Raw genomic sequence first — 18,884 nt, 5'->3', positions numbered from 1 at the left:
ATGAAGTCAGCACCATCGGAGAAGTTGCTTAGTTGATCTCACTGCTCAGTAGTGGTCTCTAGGTCTCACTGCTGGGAAGTGGCTGAACTAGGATTTGAACTTAGGATTTTATGAATTTTAAGCTACTGGTTTAAGCCAAGATATAATCCCCTCATCTCATTGTTTAGTTGATGAAATGGTAAAATGTAACCTGAGTGGAAAGAGTATGTCTACAATGTAAGATTTTATGTTATCCCAGAGTGTAATTACTAATATTTGAAATGTTCCGAAATGAATTTGAGCCATTTACAAGTTTTGCTCTAGGGGATAAGCAAAGAAAATCGGGAATGAATATAAGAAAATTGTCTTAAACCAAGTAAAAGAGCAAGATTTGGGGTTTTCAGAAGATTTTAAGAAAAAAGCAACAACCAGTATTAAGCACATATTGGGTGCTATCTCTGGCATTTTTAATATAAATGGAATAACTTGAGGTAATAAATCTAAGTATTTAGTAGGTATATAGATAGTCAGGATGATAGATTTTGTTAGAGCCTGTTAGGAGACTTTATAGATGTTCATGGTGATGAGTTTCCTTGCAGAAAGTAAGATGCTATAGCACTTACAAGTGAATTATGAAAAATGATAAAATTTACTAAAATGTAATCTCACCATAATAACTCTCTGGTTGAAATAAAGCATATTCAATGCATTGGAATGTCTTCCAAACTATTTATTGAGCTAAAATTAAGCTACAGGGACTGAACTCTTCTTTTAGCAATGCTGAGTATTGTTCATTCCCATTGGTAGGACAGTCAACCACCTTGAACCCTGTTCTTGCATCCTCTTCCTCTCATCACTCCTCATTCTCACAACTACCTCTGTATTCCTTAGTCCATGTGGCAGGTGAATAAAACAGTTATGTTTTGGGAACTTGGTAAAATGAACAGAGGGAAATATAACAGGGAAAAAGCAGACTGTGTTTGCTTCTTTTTTCTTTGCTAGGACAGAGGAAGAAATATAGACAGAGCCAACACATTTTAAGTGAAAAACCTGTCTCCCCAATCATTTATTTAATTGCCCCATACCTTAATTTCCTTCTGCCTAATGAAACCCACAGTTCAAACTGGGTGCCTTTCTCAAACTAGGCATACTATAAACAATTTTGAAATGAATGAATGAGCTCAGCTACCCAGGTGCTGAACCCCTTATCACATTAGCCCAGAAATATGGAAGTAAAGAGCTAACTGGTAGAAGGGAATCATTAAAAAGAAAGACATAGGATTATTTAGTGCTGTTGTATTAATAATGATGATATCCTGACTTAGAGAGTCGTATGGTATTTATGTAAAAGAGTGTCCTTGATTTGAGGAAACAGAGTTTTAGAGATGATGGGATGTTATGTCTCTAAATTACTCTCAAATTGTTCAGGGAAAGACAAAATGATAATAGCATATAGAAAGAGATGGGAGGAGGAAATGTGGTGAAACGTTGGCAATTGGGGACTCAGGATGAGGAGATAAGGGACATCTTTATGATGTTCTTGCAATCTTTCTGTAAGTTGGAAAATTTTCAACATAAGTTAATTTATAAAATTTCTTAACATAAATATATTCAGAGTGTGTATTTTCCTTCACGAGGAAATAAAGAGTAGATCTGGATTTATTTCACAACTTTAAAAATTCTAACACATTCTAGGAAGCTGTTTTTAATCTCAGATCTGCACTGTAATGTGATAAAAAAAAGGGAGCGGGGTGTGGCAGTCAGAGCTCAGCAGAAATAGAATCTTTCCTACTTTTTTATTGGCTTTTTCCCATGATTTCTCTTTCCTAAGCCTTCTCTCCTCCTCCCTCCTCCCTCCTCCCCATCCCACCCATGCAGCTAAACTGAAAGGCTTCTGGGAATGGTGCATGTTTTTGCTTCCCTTTTCCCAGGGGAATCTAGACTTTCATTGCATCTCTTCCTAGTAAATTCCAGTAAATATCTGGCCATATGCAGACTCCCCCTTGTTTTTAATCGACTGCTACCCAGTCCACATCCAGATTCCTTTGAAAATGAAAGCATTTTCCCAAAAATGTGTGCTGTTTGTTTTCCTTGAGATTAATAAAAGTCCCGCCTAGCCCACTCACCTATTCCTGCCTTGGTATGTGTCCTTTCTTGGTGAAATCATTATTTCCTTCTTTTTGGTTGTCTTTGAATCAGACATAACATATCCGAGACCCCTGCAGGGTGCAGGGTCATGGACATGATGTCAGGGAGGAAGTGCTGTTCAGAAGAACGTGTTTGTTCATTGTAATTGGGATCTTCATTGTTGTGCATGGGAATTGATTTCACGTTGTACATGGCACGTTTTCTATAGATGGGGGCTTCCCAACCCTTTTAGCTGTAGCCCCTGACTTCGTTGAGTGGATGTTCAGCAGGCCCTTTACAACCCCCTTCCACAAAGAATCTCTGTGTGCCCTGACCTCACCAAGTCAATTTGAATCAATTCAGAACTTGCTGAAAGACTTTCTGAGAACTTTAGTATAATTCAATAGTTCTCAACTGGGAGGTGATTTTAGCCTCCAGTGGACATTTGGCAATGTCTGGAGACAGTTTTGGTTGTTATGATGGGTATGCAGGTGCTATGCGCATCTAGTGGGTAGAGGCCAGGAATGCTGCTTAATAGTCTACAATGCACAGCACAACCCCAACAACAAAGAATTGGCTTACCCCAAATCTGGAAATAGTGCCACCATTGAGACATTTGGAGCCTCATTCAAAAGTGAAAGTTCAAAGTCATAGTTGCAACTCCCATAGCTATCTGAAAGCTCTTCTCTCTGGAGAGTTGAATTTCCCATAAAATGTAGGTGAGATTCCAGGGAGCCATCAAGGTCAGTCAAATCCAAGCAGGATTTTCAAGGATGAGCTGAAAATACGAGGTCTCAAACTTGTCTCACCAGACCATGAATCTGCAAATCAACAAGCAGCATCACTCATTTTGGGGGGTGGGGGTGAGGGTTAAAAGAAGTGGCAGATATTGTAAGTGTTTACAGATGTGCCCAGCTGATCAATAGACATTCTGCATGGTAACTTTGACAAGAGTAATAAACTTCAAAAGAACAGCATAAATGTGGGTGGGCATTTCTAAGAAACAAGGGTTATATCCTCATCATGTTCATTATGTTAGTATTATGTGATAGCACTGATAGTTCATATATAGAGATTCCTTTTTAGGTTTATGTTTCACACAGAGCTTCCCATATCAGTGATATAATTTGAATATATGAATATGCCAGCAGTATCTAGGAATTGGTCCAACTTGAGCGTCAGAGTTGAGTATATAGTTTCTCTTTGGGGAACTCTTCTAGAAGTAGGATTAATTCTAGTGAGCATTCTACCTGAGAATTTCTGATTAGGGACTAAGACAGCAGTACATAAAGTGTTCCATGGAATGTGAATAGGTATGAAGCAGGATTTCCCAACCTTGGCACTATTGTCATTTGAGGCCAGATAATTTTTTGTTGTGGGGACTGTTTGGGACATTATAGATGCTTATCAGCATCCTTGGCCTCTACCTACTGGATGCCAATAGCATACCCCCTCGGTTGTGACAGTGAAAAATGTCTTCAGACATTGCCAAATGTTCCCTGGGAGGCAATATCACTCTTCCTTTTCTGCCAGGTAGTTCTATGAATTTCTCACAGCAGAATTTCTCTTTCCATATTCCTATGGGCATTAGATGGGTAGAATCGTCAGCATTTCCCAGACATATTTGATACCAAGTCCCTATTTGTTAAATCAGAGAAGTCTGAGGTTATAAAATCATTCCCTTCCTCCTCTCAGGGAAATGAAATCCTTATGTTGTAGAGATCACCAGGTTTTCACAGTCAGACGTTTCCACTTTATCTGGGTTTTTAAAAATCCCATCAGAGAAAACTATACTAGGGGATCACCTTTTCCAAATATGTGGCATTAACTTGACTTTCCTATACATGAACTTCTGGGGAAGCAATTTTCTACAGTTCTACCTCCTCGTACCTCCTCTTTTCCACTCTGCAAATCTTTGCTTCTCTAGCAGATGGCAAATGCTATATATTTCCCAACCCCAACCCCCATGCCACACAAACACACTCAAAATGGCAGGCACAACTCTGAGACCAGAGGGTCAGAAAACATTTTAGATGATATGTTTTGGTCCCAGAAGGAAAATCAATCTCAACTCTTTTCCTTTAAAAAGGTCATTATCAATGGCCATAAACACTAGTAGTGACTCCAAAGCTTTGAGACTGGAGACGAAATCTACTGATAGAGGAAAGGCAAAGAAAATAAACCCAAGACACTGTCATCAACCTCAGAAATTTTATGGTGGAACCTACATTCTAATGAAACATTGGATTTTCCCTGCAATGTTCAAACTTTATTTGATGGAAGACTACAGAAATGTTTATTAAAGAACAGACTTATGCACTGGTGCCCAATGTGGAGGAGATCTTGGTTTTCCATAAGGAAAGTGGATGCTGCCTTTCAGAATTAATTGGAACCTTAAATTACCAATTGGCTATGTGAAAAGCCCTTTAAAATTAGAAATTGAATTTTGACTTTTACCTAACTATAATCTTACCAGTAATTCTAGGCTATAAATTGAGCACATGCAAATGTTTTGCCTAGGAAAGAATCCCTAAAAAAACGAGAAATCTCGGCCAGGCGTGGTGACTCATGCCTGTAATTCCAGCACTTTGGGAAGCCCAAGGCGGGTGGTTGCTTGAGCCCAGGAGTTCGAGACCAGCCTTGACAACATGGTGAAATCCCATCTCTACCAAAAATACAAAAATTAGCCAGTCTCATAACCTGGTCTCTAAATAAATAAATAGATTAATATTTTAAATAAAATTAAATTTTTTAAAAAAAACAGAAATTGCCCCTAAACAAAGACAGACCACCACCACCAAAAAGCTCACTGCGCTGAATGAATGACTTTCTCCACTTCAGTAGTTATCAACTGATGGACAATTAATTGTCTTACATTTCCTGATGTGACACATAAATGCGCCCATTTGCAATTGGCCAAATGGATTTGACTAGAAGTGGAAAAAAATAACAAAGGCCCTCATTTATTAAACATCTGATAGAGCCATGGCCTTGACCAGGCCCTTTGCATACATTATTGCCAATCCTCTTATAATCCTTGCAGAATAGGTCTTATGATGTCCATTGTGCAGATAGGACTTCTCTGAGATTCAGAGAAGTTAAGAAAGGTTCCCAATAATTATGCAATCAGTAATTATTGAATCCAGACCTGATGGACTCCAAAGCCCCATGTTTTTCCACCGCCTGTCTTGGGGAGCTTTCAAAACTTCTAGAAACATGAATTTTGATTTGTGATGCATAAAAGAAACAAGCCTGAGTAGAAACCAGTTCAGCCTTCTTTTGCTTTGTAAAAGTCCCTGGGACTGAGTCCTTGGGATCTGAATGTTTCCCAAGGGTTTTCAGCCAGATTCCTGATTTTGTTTATTTTGCTTATCACAAGTCAGAGATAGCTGAATATTTGCATTTCTGAATAGGACCTTTTTTACATTTCACTTGGTTTTGAATGGCTTTCAAAGAAACTCAAAAATTGGACTGGGTCACCCAGCAACCTCAGGCCAGAGCTTTGAAATAGATCAGTTTCCCCGGACTTTCACAGCATCCTAAAATGATGAGAATTAGTACATTTGTAAGGAAAGGTTCTAGTGAGTTAAGAAAATTTGGTCTTTCTGGACATGGCCTGATCCTAATATTTGGGTAAAAAGTACTCTACATAATAGGTAGACTTGGTGGGAACTGGCTGTAGAGAGTTTGCAGGAGAGTGACTATGATTTCATTCTATCAAATTCACTCTACAAAATCTTGGGCTCAGTGTTGGTTTTAGAGTCCTGAATATCCTATACTTTGAAAGCAAGCCTTTTTCTAAATGGAAGAAAACTTATAAAAAATTGGTCAGGATCACTGAGAAGCATTGTTTTAGATCAGAAGAGTGAATCTTCAGTTTTCTGCTTTTAGATGTTTCCAGCCAGAAGAAAGAAAATACCTGGCCTGGATAAAACCCATTTTTACGTATTGCATTTCATTGTATTCTGTTTTTCCTCTCTCTATATATATATATGTGTGTATATATACATTTTTCCACCCATCTGACAAAAATGTCGCTCTAAGATGACATCTTCAGGGAGGGGAAACAACATTATATGACGCTCAGGGTATGTGGTGGGATCAGTGGCTAAGAATGCACTGTCAATGTTTCTTGCATTTGCAGGGCAGTGTAGTATTCTGAGTTCCTAGCTTCTGCTTGTTTTACATGATATTCTCAAATAATTTTCCCTTTGGATGTCCCCTGTGCATTTAGTTCTGTAGATATGAGTTGAATATTAAACCACAGGAATACGTGGCTAGTTTTGGACTGAATGGATATAAGAAACAGGAGACAATAATCATTATTTATTTGGTTCTAATAATAAACTGAGCATTGTGCAGAATGTTTACTTAATCTTTATTCTTGTGAGATAAGTGGTTCTAGGTTCTATTAGATATTATTTATTCACTTGTTTCATGAATTCATTTGTACATTCCATAAATGTTTGAGTGTTTTTTATAAACCAGGTACCATTCTAGGCATTTCAGATATAGGAGTGAAAAAAAAACAAAAAAACCTTTGAACTCATTATGCTTACATTCTAGTGGGGGAGTGGAGACAAGCTACAAATCACAAACAAAACAAAAAAGTCAAATATATATTATGAAAAAGGATGGCAATTGCCATAGATAAAAATAAATTAGGGAAGGGGGATAGGAGGTAGTATGGGAGAGTAGGTGGGAATTAGATTAAATTAAATTAGAACTTAATTAAATTAATTTAAAGGCGGTTTAGGGAAGTCTCCATTACAAAAGTGACATTTGAGCAAAGATAGGGGAAAACACAAAAGCAAGCCATGTGAGTATCTGGGAGAGTATTACAGGTTAAGGCCTGAAAGCAAGAATACACCAGGCATCTCTTAGTGATAGCAAAGAAACTACTGTGGCTAGAAGAGAGGGTGTGAATGATAGGATAGAAAATTACAGATAAAACTGAGGGAGACGAACATGAAGGCAGACTGTTGGGCAAGGAGAGGAAGGAGGGTTAGCCTATTGGAAGAAGTTTTTGTTTTCACTTTGAGTGAGATAGGAAGGGACTGGCAGTGAAAGGGTGGGTGGAGGCACTAAGTAGGAACATGAATTTGCTTTTAAAGGTTGACTCTGGCTTCTGAATTTAGCAGAGGGTACACGAGGAACACAGATGGAAGTGGTAAGACCATTGTAGTAACTCAGATGAGAGAAAGCATTGCTCAGATGACAGTGGTCACAAGGGAAGTGGTAGGATTCAGAAGAATTTTTGAGATAGTGCCAGAGGATTAGCTGAGAGTTTGACTATAGGGTGCAAGAGTCAGAAAGGGGTCAAAATGACTCCCAAGTTTTATGGACTGGACAGGTGAAAGGATGGAGTTGCCACCAGTTAAAATGGGGAAGCCTACAGGAAGAACAGATTTGTGGAGGAAGATCAGGACTTCCATTTTGAACATGTTAAGTTTGAGATGTGTAGGCATCATCATTTCATATCTCTGTTAAACAGAATTGAATATAGATGCTTGCAGTGGTTAAGTATCTTGCAAAAAATAATAAAGAAAGATATCTCCAGTCAGACCAGGTCTGACTGTCCTAACACTGTGTTCATAGCTACCTTCTGCCTCGATCTTTCGATTTCCATCTGAATACATCTCAGAGTAGTGTAGTAATCAGTTGAATTTGCAGAAAACCATCAAACATAATTTTAGCCTTTGAAAATGCCAAGTCTTCCGTGTTGTGAGCCATTTACATTTTCTCTGGTTATTTCTTCTCATCCCATCCTTTCATAGTGGTACTTTTGAGCCTTTTTTTTTTTTTTTTTTTTTTTTTTAACCAAAAGGAAGGCAGGAAAAGGAGACAAGAAAAGCCACAAAGGATTTGAATAATGCATATTGAGAGTGACTGTGTGCTGTCCAAACTCCCGATAGAGCAATGCTAAATTGGAGGATGAGCATCTAATTCGATAATGGTTAAAATGACCTTTATCCCCGCTGCTGAGATACATTTCTCTGGATACAGGCTCAGACACATGTGCACATCTTAGTTCTGGAGTTGGCATTAATATCCCCCCACAAGTAAATTAATTACATAAGCTGCTCCCCAAAAGAAATGTTATAAAATTTTCAGGATAGTCTGCCTGACATGCTGGCCTGTAAAGATGCTCCTTTCACATCGAGCTAACATAGGAAGAGCTAGACAGTCAGAGAAAGCAAGACTGGAGGAAGCAATGGAATGAACTGTGTCCCCGGTGTCTTTTAAATGACTTGTTGACACATAGATAGTTCTTTGGGATGAGGACAAGATCCAGGGGGCAGACATTGGTTAGGTACATGGATCGCTTCTCTACAGAAGCATTTCAGAGGGTGGCTGAAGCTTTCCAGCTCTGTCCCCTGACTGCTTTTGACAGTAGCATAAGTCATGTCAAGTGGGTCTGCCCCAGCACTGTCATCTCCTAGCAGACTGACATCTCCAGGTAGCCTTGAACTCTCCAGTCCAGGCCTTCAATCACAGTCCACCTTGAGAGTACCAAGAAACTTTGGTCACTGTTTCTACCAGTCATAGCTTTCCCACCAATTACTTAATCAGACACAACTTCACTCACCTCTGGAACAAATCTCTCACCCACTGCCCTCCCTGTCTTCCAGACGGCTTTCATAAATAATCCCATGGCAGGCACAGAGTGGGTCCTTGTATTATCTTCACCTCTTTCCTGAAAAATGTGAACATCATTATTCTGCTCATGTCAGGTTACAAATAATCATTTGTAGGGCAGTGTAGTAAACCTTAAAAAGGAAAAGAAGTCCTACAAAAACAGGCAATGTGTTTGGGAATGAGGAATCAACTGGGTAATGGAGCCCTGTTACCCCCATGAGGGGTAACACTGCCTGGTGATTGTTGTCTTCAGTTCTCCAGGGTATCCCTGGATATAGCCACGATAGAATTCGCCAGGTGCTACATTTGTGGATTTCCTTGGTTTTTGTTCCTTTCTTGATGGGGAAACCAACTGTAAAATATTTCCACTCTTGCACAACAAAAAGAGCCCTAACTTGGGTTTCATAGCTTGCATAACTAATTTCATATACTGCTATATTTAATGTTGAAATTTATTTTCCCTTCTAATATGAAGTTGTTACATTGTGAGATCAAAGGTTGGGGAACTGGAGAGCCCTATCCCCCATATTCCTGGGGGCGATGGGGTGGGAGTAGAAGGTGTGAACCCCTCGCTGTCTCCCTTTATTTGCCTGGCCCTGCCATCTCCCTTACAAAGCATATGCAGGGCCACCTACTTGGTTCTCATATTGACAGCAGCCTTCGACTGTGCTCCAAGAGTTGACATGTGAATCTTGGTTCCTTTTCTTAGACCTTTGTAGCATTGCAAAGGCTGGAGTGTTGGGGGGCAGTGGGGACGGGAGGATGGCCTAATGCCCCATCCGGCTGGGATGACCGTGACTCCCACATCCGCTTTCTTCCTTGGTGTTCCCTGCCAATCTCAGGCGCTCTCAGCTCCTTTTCATGGTAATAAGTGCCAGGGTGGTCCCAGACATAAACAGCCATCAGGCAGGCCTTGTCAACACTGGCTTTACGCCCTGAAGTCACAGCCCTTGTTTCCTGGTAAAGCTTTCTCTCCCTTCTTCCTCAATATTTTGGTTGTCGCTGCCACTGTTCAGAGCCATTCTCGTTTTGTGAGAAGCCTGTAAAACCTCCCCTAAGTGGGTTCATTGCCAATAAGGAGATACGTTTTTTGACAAAGGACTGTGACAACTCTCACAGCAGAGCAGGGCGTGGCAGGGAAGTGAGTGACTGTGGATTCCGTAATGGTTATCATTGACGCTGCTTCTGTGACTCAGGACATTTAAAGAAATGGCATAACAAAAGACAAGGGAAAAGCGCAGGAGTTCTTGAGAAAAAATAAGTGTAAGCAGGGAATGATGGAGGAGAAAAGGGATGTGGCATTCAGATATAGCATCTTTCTTCTTACTCTGTTGAGAAGAGACAATATTGATAAGTAATAGTCTCTAAGAGAGAAAGGGGCACCATGGAAGGAATCTTCAACATGTATGACTGCTCTGTGGATTGATTTCTCTGGGACCTTTGGAGAGAAAAGCACTTTGCCCATTTACGGGGATGAGATCTTGCCAAAGTCCTACCTTTACCTATCCATGCCTCTGTTAGAATGTTAGACTCCATTAGTTAACAAATATTTTTTTTAAAACTCACCTTTTAAACTTGGTGTTAAGAGATATTCTAAGAGTCCACTGAATAGAAATAATAGTAGTGATGATGCCCAAAACAATGTACCATTTGTATGCCGTCTGGCTGAAACACAAAGAGCTTTGCGTGCATTATCTCATTTAATTGTAGCACAATGACATTGGGTACAGATACTACTATTCTTCCATCTTACAGAGAACAAATCTGAGCTGAGAGAGGTGAAGTCACTTGCCCCTAGTGGCACCTTGGTAAAATGACAGGTAGGATTGCGGCCCAGGTCTGTCTGACTCTCAAACCTTTGCAACATTTTAGAGCAAAATGAAGACATGCACCCTCCCCACCACCCCAGCTGCCATTTCCTGTGTTGGCAGCACCCAAGCACAGCCACCCCTTGGAATTTGCTCTTCACTGGTTGTTTTGGAACAAGAGGTTGTTACACTCTTGCTTGGGAATGAGAAAGAATCAGAGTGCGTGGTTAGCTCTGGTTTTTGAACAGTACCAGAACCTAGCCCCAGGCCTCCATTGCAACTGAAACCAAATAGCGTTCTGTACTAGGGACAGAAGCTTCTTCAGCCTGCATTTTCTCCTTCCCTGCTGTGTGACCTTGAGCACAACGTGTCTCCTTTTCTCTAGTCTTGAATTTGTAAAATAAATAGATGGACAGGATAATCTTTGAGATGCCCTGCAGATTGAACATTTGAGAGATTTTTCCTTGGTGAATTGCCAGGGGGCCAAAATTTACAACCTGCAGCCTTTGCTTCTTGACCATGTAAAGAGCATTCACCCGTCAATGGAAACAGTAATTTACTATGTGGCATCTGGCAGGCCTCAAAGAGTTAATAAACCCTGAAAAATGGCCAAGAGAAAAGTAGTGTCGCTTCAGCCAAGGGGAAATGTGGCCCTTTATTTATGGGATTGTATGTTTGCTTTTTGTAGTGTCTTTCTTCACAGGCACTAAAGGTGTTGTGAGAAAAGGTATTAAAGTCAGAACTATTAACATTGCATAGCTACTCTCTTCCTGGAAGACTGAGGAATCAGGCAACTCTAAAATAGTCTTAAGACACATTTCTTGAGGTCCTTGCTTTCTGTTGTTGCCGTGGGTGTAAGTAGAGGTGAGCAACTGGTTGTCTTAACCAGGCCATTTTTCCAGTGTAGCCTAAGGATTAAAGTGGTTGGGGTGTGTGTGTGTGTGTGTGTGTGTGTGTGTGTGTGTGTGTGTGTGTGTTTCTTGCCCTGTCAACCAGGTTGGAGTGCAGTAGCACAGTCATAGCTCACTAACCCCAAACTCCTAGGCTAAATCAATGTTCCTACCTCAGTCACCCAAGCAGTTGGAACAATAGCCATGCACGATGCCCAGCTAATTTTTCTTTCTCTTTTTTTTGTTTTTTTGTTTTTTGTTTTTTGTTTTCTGTAGAGATGGGGTCTTGTCATATTGCCCAGGCTGGTCTCAAACTCCTGAGTTCAAGTGATCCTCCCACCTCTGCCTCCCAAAATTCTGGGATTAAAGTCATGAACCAGAGTGACCAGCCCATGCTGTATTTAAAGCCTAACTCTCCTCCTTACTAGTGCTGTGACCCTGGGCAAGTGACATCACCTCTTTGACCATCAGTCTCCTTATCGATATAAAAAAAATCCTAATAGCGCCTGAGCCACCAGACTGCTGCTGGAATTAAATGAGAGAAGTCAATGTTCTTTAGCCCAGTATCCTGCTCTTAATAAGAACACAATGAAAGGTAGCTAGTATGATTTTCAGGAGTTCTGCTCAAACTGAAAGAGAGTGCCCTTGGGGTGGCCTTTTTGAATCTAAATAACTTGTGCCAAATGAGTTCGGCGTTAGCACCGTGAGTCGGATTCCAGGTGGTTCTTTCTTTCCGACCTTTACAAAAACATGACATTTGCTTTATAGTACACCTCTGTGATGGCTATAGCTTTCATATGTTTGTTCATTTCCATAAATATTTGCTGACTGACTACAGTGTGGAAAGCAGCAAGTAAACATATGTGAGTTGCAGCTACTATCTTTTTTCCATGTGGTAAGCCCCACATGGTTTTCCAGGCCTTCCACTGAGCAACGTTTGAAACTTTGATCACTAAATCTATATCCTTGTGCTCATGGTCTTTCTTCAGTGGAACAATAGGTACAGGCTGGCATCTCCTTTGCTTCCCCCAACAGTGTGACGCCCAGGCAGTATTCACTGCATTTGTCACTATAATTGGCAAAGGCAGTCCTGAACCTTGGGCGTACGCGTTGCATCCTTTCTGATGACATACTTTCCAGATGAGCTGTGATTTTATGTTTTGTTAAAGTTAAAATGAGAGTAGAATCAAGAAGAGCTTGTTGTTGTATGAAAAGATACAACTGAACATTTTTTAAATGAAGTGATTTAAATCTTACTCTCATAGTCTGTAGACTCACAAAGGAAAGACCTTGAATAGTAATTCAGTCTCCTGTCTCAAAACACCTATCTGAGTGATGGTTAGCCATCTGTTGTCAAAAATCCTTAGATCAGAAGAGCCTTGACAACTTGGTAATAGGTTCTAGTATATGACATTTCTCTTGGCTTTTCAGTGCTTGTTATTTCTCACCTGCTGTCAGCCAGTCCTGTGGTTGGAAATATGGACTAGTTGGTCAATACCCCCATTTCATATTTCATATATACAGATTTTCTCATCGATAAAGAACAATTGGAGATGGGAATCACCTAGATACATAGAACTGTGCCCAGACACTGTGCTAGGGCTGTCCCCCTGGCCCATCCATTAGTCCTTGTGTAGCGGGCATCTGCCATAACTCAGGTAGTCCTGGTCCTCATTCAATCGCCTTCTAGTGGTTTTTCTAAGCCCTTGCTTTTTCTTTTCTCTTTTCTTTTTTTCTTTTTTTTTTTTTTTAAGATGGAGTCTCGCTCGCACTGTCGCCAGGCTGGAGTGCAGTGGAGGATCTCGGCTCACTGCAACCTCCGCCTCCCAGTTTCAAGTGATTCTCCTTCCTCAGCCTCCTGAGTAGATAAAACTACAGGTGCATGCCACCATGCCCAGCTAGTTTTTGTATTTTTAGTAGAGAAAGGGTTTCACCATGTTGGCTAGGATGGTCCTGATCTCTTGACCTTGTGATCCACCTGCCTCAGCCTCCCAAAGTGCTGGGATTACAGGCGTGAGCCACTGCACCCAGCTGCCCCTGCTTTTTCTAAGCCCCAGCATCTTCCACCCCCACCCAGAAGCCTCCTTCTGGCCAGATCCTGTGTACATCTCTGACCTCTACCTTCCCCTTCTTATTCCTTCTTGGTTCCTTATGGTATCTTTAGCAGCTCTGTGTAGAAATCCATCTTCTTTTGGATGTCCAGGTTCTTGGCAGCCTTGGCAACCCCAGGGATCCCATTCTCTTTAGTTATCCAGCCCTTCTCATTCAGGTAGACGCACCAGGGCTGTTTTCTGGCTTCTCAATAACTAAGAAACCATGTTCCTCGGTATAGGTGAAAGGACCAATGTGGGGCACCCCTAAAACCAGAGACAGCACACCAAACCCAAATTCGTCTGCACCATATCCAGTGCTACTGCTTGAGAGAGAGCCCTCGATAGAGGTTAAGAACAGACGGCCCATGTCTTAAGTTTCCTTTCCACCAGATAAATTGAAATGCAAGGATTTCAAGCACTTAGACCTTAATTAGTGAAAAGTTTTATCACAACATCTGAACAAAATGCCACATTTCAACATCCCCTTCAAACCACCTCACAGAAACAAAAGCCTGAATACCCAAGCACTTGGGATGCTGACCTTGGTACTGCTAAGTAACAAGCGGATATTACATTGTCTGGGAGTCTTGCTCAAAGTTGGGAGGAAAATCATTCTGTTACACAAAGTTGGGTTGTTTCCCAAGAAAAAAAAGTGAGAGTCCTATTGGCAAAGTAGGAGGCTTTTTGGCTGTGAATTTGAGGAACTAAATATTCCCTAGAGCAAGAACTTGTCAGATGTGTAACCAATAAACAGCATGTACTAGGTGACGCACTAAATTTGACCATTATGTCTCGGTGACACATGGTGATGTAAAAGTCAGTGCCTGAGAAAGGACTGGAAATGATCAGATGGAAATGTCCCTCAGAATGTAAGAGCTGAAACTTGTGTTTATTTGATGATCAAAATGACAGCCCCTCTATCAAATCATAGTAGACCCATTAATAAACCTGTTAGATTTGAACATTTCCATGAGCAGCTGCTTTTCTTCATTGGTAAGTTAGAAAGCATTAAAAGAAGAGTGTTTGCTATCAGATTAGATACCTTGAGAATTTCCTAATTGCCTTTAGATCTTAACAATATTAGGCAAATAATATGTGTGGCAAGTGCTTCATTGTTTTTTCCAAGTCAATTCCAGTCAAGTCCCCAAATTTAAAAACAAAAACAAAACACTGGAATGGGTAGCTTGCAGCTAGTCCAGACAGTAAAAAGATAAGGCATTGTATGTAGAAACTACTTCATTCATCTTCATTCCATGAGCAATAGATGTCAGTTATACCTCAGATAAATTTTTATCAGTAAGTTTGGTGATAATTTAACTATTTTTCATTGTGCTTTTATTGTTTCCAACAGAAATGTATTGATTTGTGTTGAAGTCATGTGGGAAGCACTATATAAAGCACTGCAGTTATGCCATTCTGAAAACACCAATGGTCTCCACTAATAGTACCTACCTCTATTACTGAGTTTCACTGGATTATTGGGATGATTAAATTAGATGATGCATATAAAGTCTTAGGGTAATGCCTGGCTCATAAATGTGAGAGAGTTGTACCTTTTCCAATTATTCTTCTACAGATTGTTGCCAACTTTTAGGCTGTACCTTCTGATGACCACAGTAGATTGCTAAATTAATATTTCTAACAACTCTCTTTTCCCTTATATATTAAGAGACAGCTTGTTTGGACTATTTGTATATTGAAATGAGTATCCTTACAGATAGACTTGTGTTAAGGTCACCCATGTTCGTTTCTTTACCCTAGTCAAGCAAATTTTATCACCCATAATTCTATATCGTTTAAGTTTAACTCATTTCCTAGAAATAAATGTATCTTTGATTCCCAATGCTGTATCTCCCAGTTTTCCCCCATCTCTGTAAGTGTTATCACTGTCTACCCAGTGGCCCAAACCAGAAACCTGAAAGTTATCCCTGATACTGCCCTTTCCTCTCCACCCTAGAGTAGATCCATCATTTCTACTTAAAAAAAAAAAATACATCTTAATTCCACCAACTTCCCCTATCCAAGCATTCCTGAGTCAGTTTCTCATTTCCACTCACACTGTATTCCCATTTGGGCTCTACTCAACAAAGTAAATGTTTTGAAACAAAAATTAGACCATGTCTTACTCTGACTTGAAACTCTTCAGTGATCTTTCATCTTGTGCAGAATAAAATCCAAACTCATAATTGTAGTTCATAGCTTTGCTGCCTGACCCCAGGAAGCCCCTCAGTGAGCCCTCTTCCAACCACTCCAGCCTGTTTGTTTCCTAGTACTTATCTCAATGAATAACCATATATTTATTTTTGTCATCACTTAAGTGATGTCAGTTTCCCTCACTGGTCTGTAAGCTCCATGAAGGTAGAGACTTGTCAGTTTTGTTTATCACTATATTTCTAGTACTTTGCATAATTTCTGGAACATAGTAGGTGCTCTATAAATGTTTGTCGCATAAATAAATGAATTCATTCCGAATTCAATTGAACCCTTATATTATTTTCTTTTTGGAGAAACATTTTAAAATATTAAAATTGGTCACTATTAATAGGGATTATCTGTGTGCAAGTCATCAGTCCACTTTTAGAGTTTGTGGAGATACTTCTAGGAACTTCATTCTAAAAGCCTTTTAGAATTATATCGCAAAGTCTTTATATAGATCAAACACTATAGGCTGAATGATGAATATTTTTGTTTTGGTATAGAGATTTCAAGTTGGGTGCCTTCCTTCCATCCTGTATACTCTATTAAGATTTTCAGAATGACTACTCCAAAACATAATATTCATAAAATTAGAGCCCAAATGAAAACAGCAATATTTTTACCTCCTAAAGTTAAAAAAATTAAAGCCAAATGTATTAATATGCATACTTTACATTTCTCTATGAGCAACTATTGAAAATTTTATAGTGGTTTGTGTTTACTAGAAAAACATGTCTGGTACATTTATGAATGGATAACTGTGAGTATGCTTGGTAATAGTGGCTGAATTAATGTGAGGCTACATGTTTCACATGGTGCTATTTATTAGGCATAAAAGGGCATGTTGGTAATTTAACAAAATCACAAAGTTAGTGGGGGAAATAAGAAATATTGAATGGAAGGAAGTGACACTTAAAATCTGTTTTCATTGCATTTTCACATTTTGTTCTTCATTCTTAAACTCATTTCCCTCTAAAAAGCAAGACCATTATATTGGGAAATAATGTGTCTTGAAAACCTGAGCCAGCAGCTTATGATCCGAGTGGTAATGACTTCTGTAATCACTAATGAGGCAATGGACATTGCATATCTCAGCACACTCAACTGGGGCCAGCCTCTTGCCTGTTTTACAAAAAGCTGTCATATCAAATTTTTGTCCCGACTCCATGGGCACTTTGATTCCTAAACCTTTCTGAGAAACCTAATCTGAAATCAAAGTCAAGTTTCTCAGATGTGGTCAGACAAGGTCACATTTAAAACAGTCCAGTGAATCTGCAGATCAAAGTTGAAAGGTAATGCCTCCCTCCCAAAATTGGCACAGACTTACCTGCTAGCTTACCTTTCAGTTTCTAACGTGCCTTTTTCACCTCTTCCCAATGCACTGGGAAAATGAGAGCTTATCTTCTGGAAAACGGTTGAAGAGTTTTATTCTTAAATCATTTAATGAAGAAATTGAACATAGTTGTATTTTGGAAATGCACCTTTATCCCAATCAGTGAATCACAAGGCATTTTGTTGAAGAAATATCTCACTATTTCATAGTAGGACTTCTTAAAATCAGAATTTCATGGTAATTTCAGGTTCATGAGCTTTATTTTTGGCTCCAATGATCAGGATTTACCCACACTCTTGAGTGAGCCAAAATGCCACACAGGATTGCTGCTGTAATGCTATGGACTTTTTTTTTCAATGCCACCTTCCTTCCCTATTGAGCCTTGAGATATTATCCAAACTGGTGCTGTAAAAGAGGGGAATGGTAACTCTTGTTAGGCATTGTCTTAACATCTCACAACGCAGGTTTTTTCTCAAACTCCATGTGATTAAAAAACAACAACAACCTTGCCATTGCTTTATATTGCAGTGTTCTGTCTCTTGTGGTCGAGGGCATAAACAACGAAATGTTTACTGCATGGCAAAAGATGGAAGCCATTTAGAAAGTGATTACTGTAAACACCTGGCTAAGCCACATGGGCACAGAAAGTGCCGAGGAGGAAGATGCCCCAAATGGAAAACTGGCGCTTGGAGTCAGGTGAGCAATGCTTCTCCTCTACTGACTGCTTCCTTACTTTTGGCCACGTGGCTGACACCAGTGTGTTCACTTGTGTTTCTATGCATGGTTTTGGTTTTACCGACGGGAGCTCGGGGACTGGGAGGGGAGAATCATTACCTAGATAGTCAGGATACTTACTAGCTGTGTGACATGGGGCTTCAGCCTCTGGAGCTTTGGATGATACCTATAATTAGGGGTGGCAGTGAGGGTGAATTCTAAGTGGAAATAGGGGTCAGATGGAGCACAGAGCAGTCCTTTAATACTTCACTGATGGCATTGCATTATCACCACTTAGAAAACTACTAATTCAGACTGCACTGAAGCTGACCATGGTCACCTGGCAGAAATTGAGTCTTGGTTTACCTTGGTGGTTCTTGAAGAAAGGGCTATCAACAGAAAGTATTAGAAAATACCTCTGCCCGTTTGCTTATTTACAAAAGGTGAAGGACAGGAGGGAGAGTTCTCTGTTATTTTCCAGCTATATGACCTTGGGTAATTTAGTTTTCCCGAGCCTACTACACCTGGCTCTTATGACGACTTAATGCAATCATGAATGCCCCGTGCTTTGCAGGGGTCTTGAATCTAGTAGGCTCTCAAGAGTAATATTTTATTTGAGCAAGTGTGCTGTGTGTATGGGATGGAGAAGGGGGTGAGTGCCCAAGACACTGATTACAGTTAGACTCCACTAATTCTAAACATTTCATAAGCTAGTCAGGAACTGGGTGTGAGTTTCCCTGTTGAACTTGAAACAGGAACTTTAGAAGCTTCTGTTTAATCTATAAACACTGGATATGTGAACTAAAGCCATTCATATCAAATCTTTAGAATAGATCTGGTAACTCTACACTTGCACATTTTCTTAGTTTGGTTGAAGGTGCTAACTTAAAAGTAATAAGGCTCAATTTCTTTTAAAATATTCTGTATTTAATGCTGCTCCTTCTCTCCACTAATCTGAATCAATGAGGTTTTACTGTATTTCTGGTGCTTCCATGCAGTGGAGAATCATTCAGATGACTCCAGATAATCGATGGGAATCTAGATTCAAGGTTGGCGGGCTCTAGAATGGATTCTTCCAGAGCCTAGAATCTTTATTCTTAAGGCC

General features: G+C 40.0%; 1 protein-coding gene and 1 long non-coding RNA gene across 3 annotated transcripts in view; one reads left to right on the top strand and one right to left on the bottom strand.

The window, feature by feature from the left end:
• ADAMTS9 (ADAM metallopeptidase with thrombospondin type 1 motif 9) overlaps window positions 1-18,884 on the top strand; it is a 178,310-nt gene that overhangs the window by 106,514 nt on the left and 52,912 nt on the right. For both annotated transcript variants that reach the window (XM_015130468.3, XM_077994228.1), the window contains exon 29: window positions 17,594-17,761. In XM_015130468.3, the coding sequence (XP_014985954.2) occupies window positions 17,594-17,761 (168 nt within the window). The remainder of the gene's footprint in view (window positions 1-17,593; window positions 17,762-18,884) is intronic.
• The window catches only part of LOC106996879 (uncharacterized), a 29,040-nt gene that overhangs the window by 3,919 nt on the left and 6,237 nt on the right, over window positions 1-18,884 (bottom strand). Inside the window, exons 2-4 of the long non-coding RNA XR_001442971.3 lie at window positions 17,060-17,470; window positions 8,696-8,803; window positions 2,689-2,927 (exon numbers count right to left, since the gene is read on the bottom strand). This is a non-coding gene — a long non-coding RNA (uncharacterized LOC106996879). The remainder of the gene's footprint in view (window positions 1-2,688; window positions 2,928-8,695; window positions 8,804-17,059; window positions 17,471-18,884) is intronic.

This window comes from Macaca mulatta, chromosome 2 (genome assembly GCF_049350105.2).
Source record: "Macaca mulatta isolate MMU2019108-1 chromosome 2, T2T-MMU8v2.0, whole genome shotgun sequence".
Classification (NCBI taxonomy): Eukaryota; Metazoa; Chordata; class Mammalia; order Primates; family Cercopithecidae; genus Macaca; species Macaca mulatta.
Note: the sequence above shows the minus strand (reverse complement) of the source record. Positions and strands in the feature narration are given on the sequence as shown.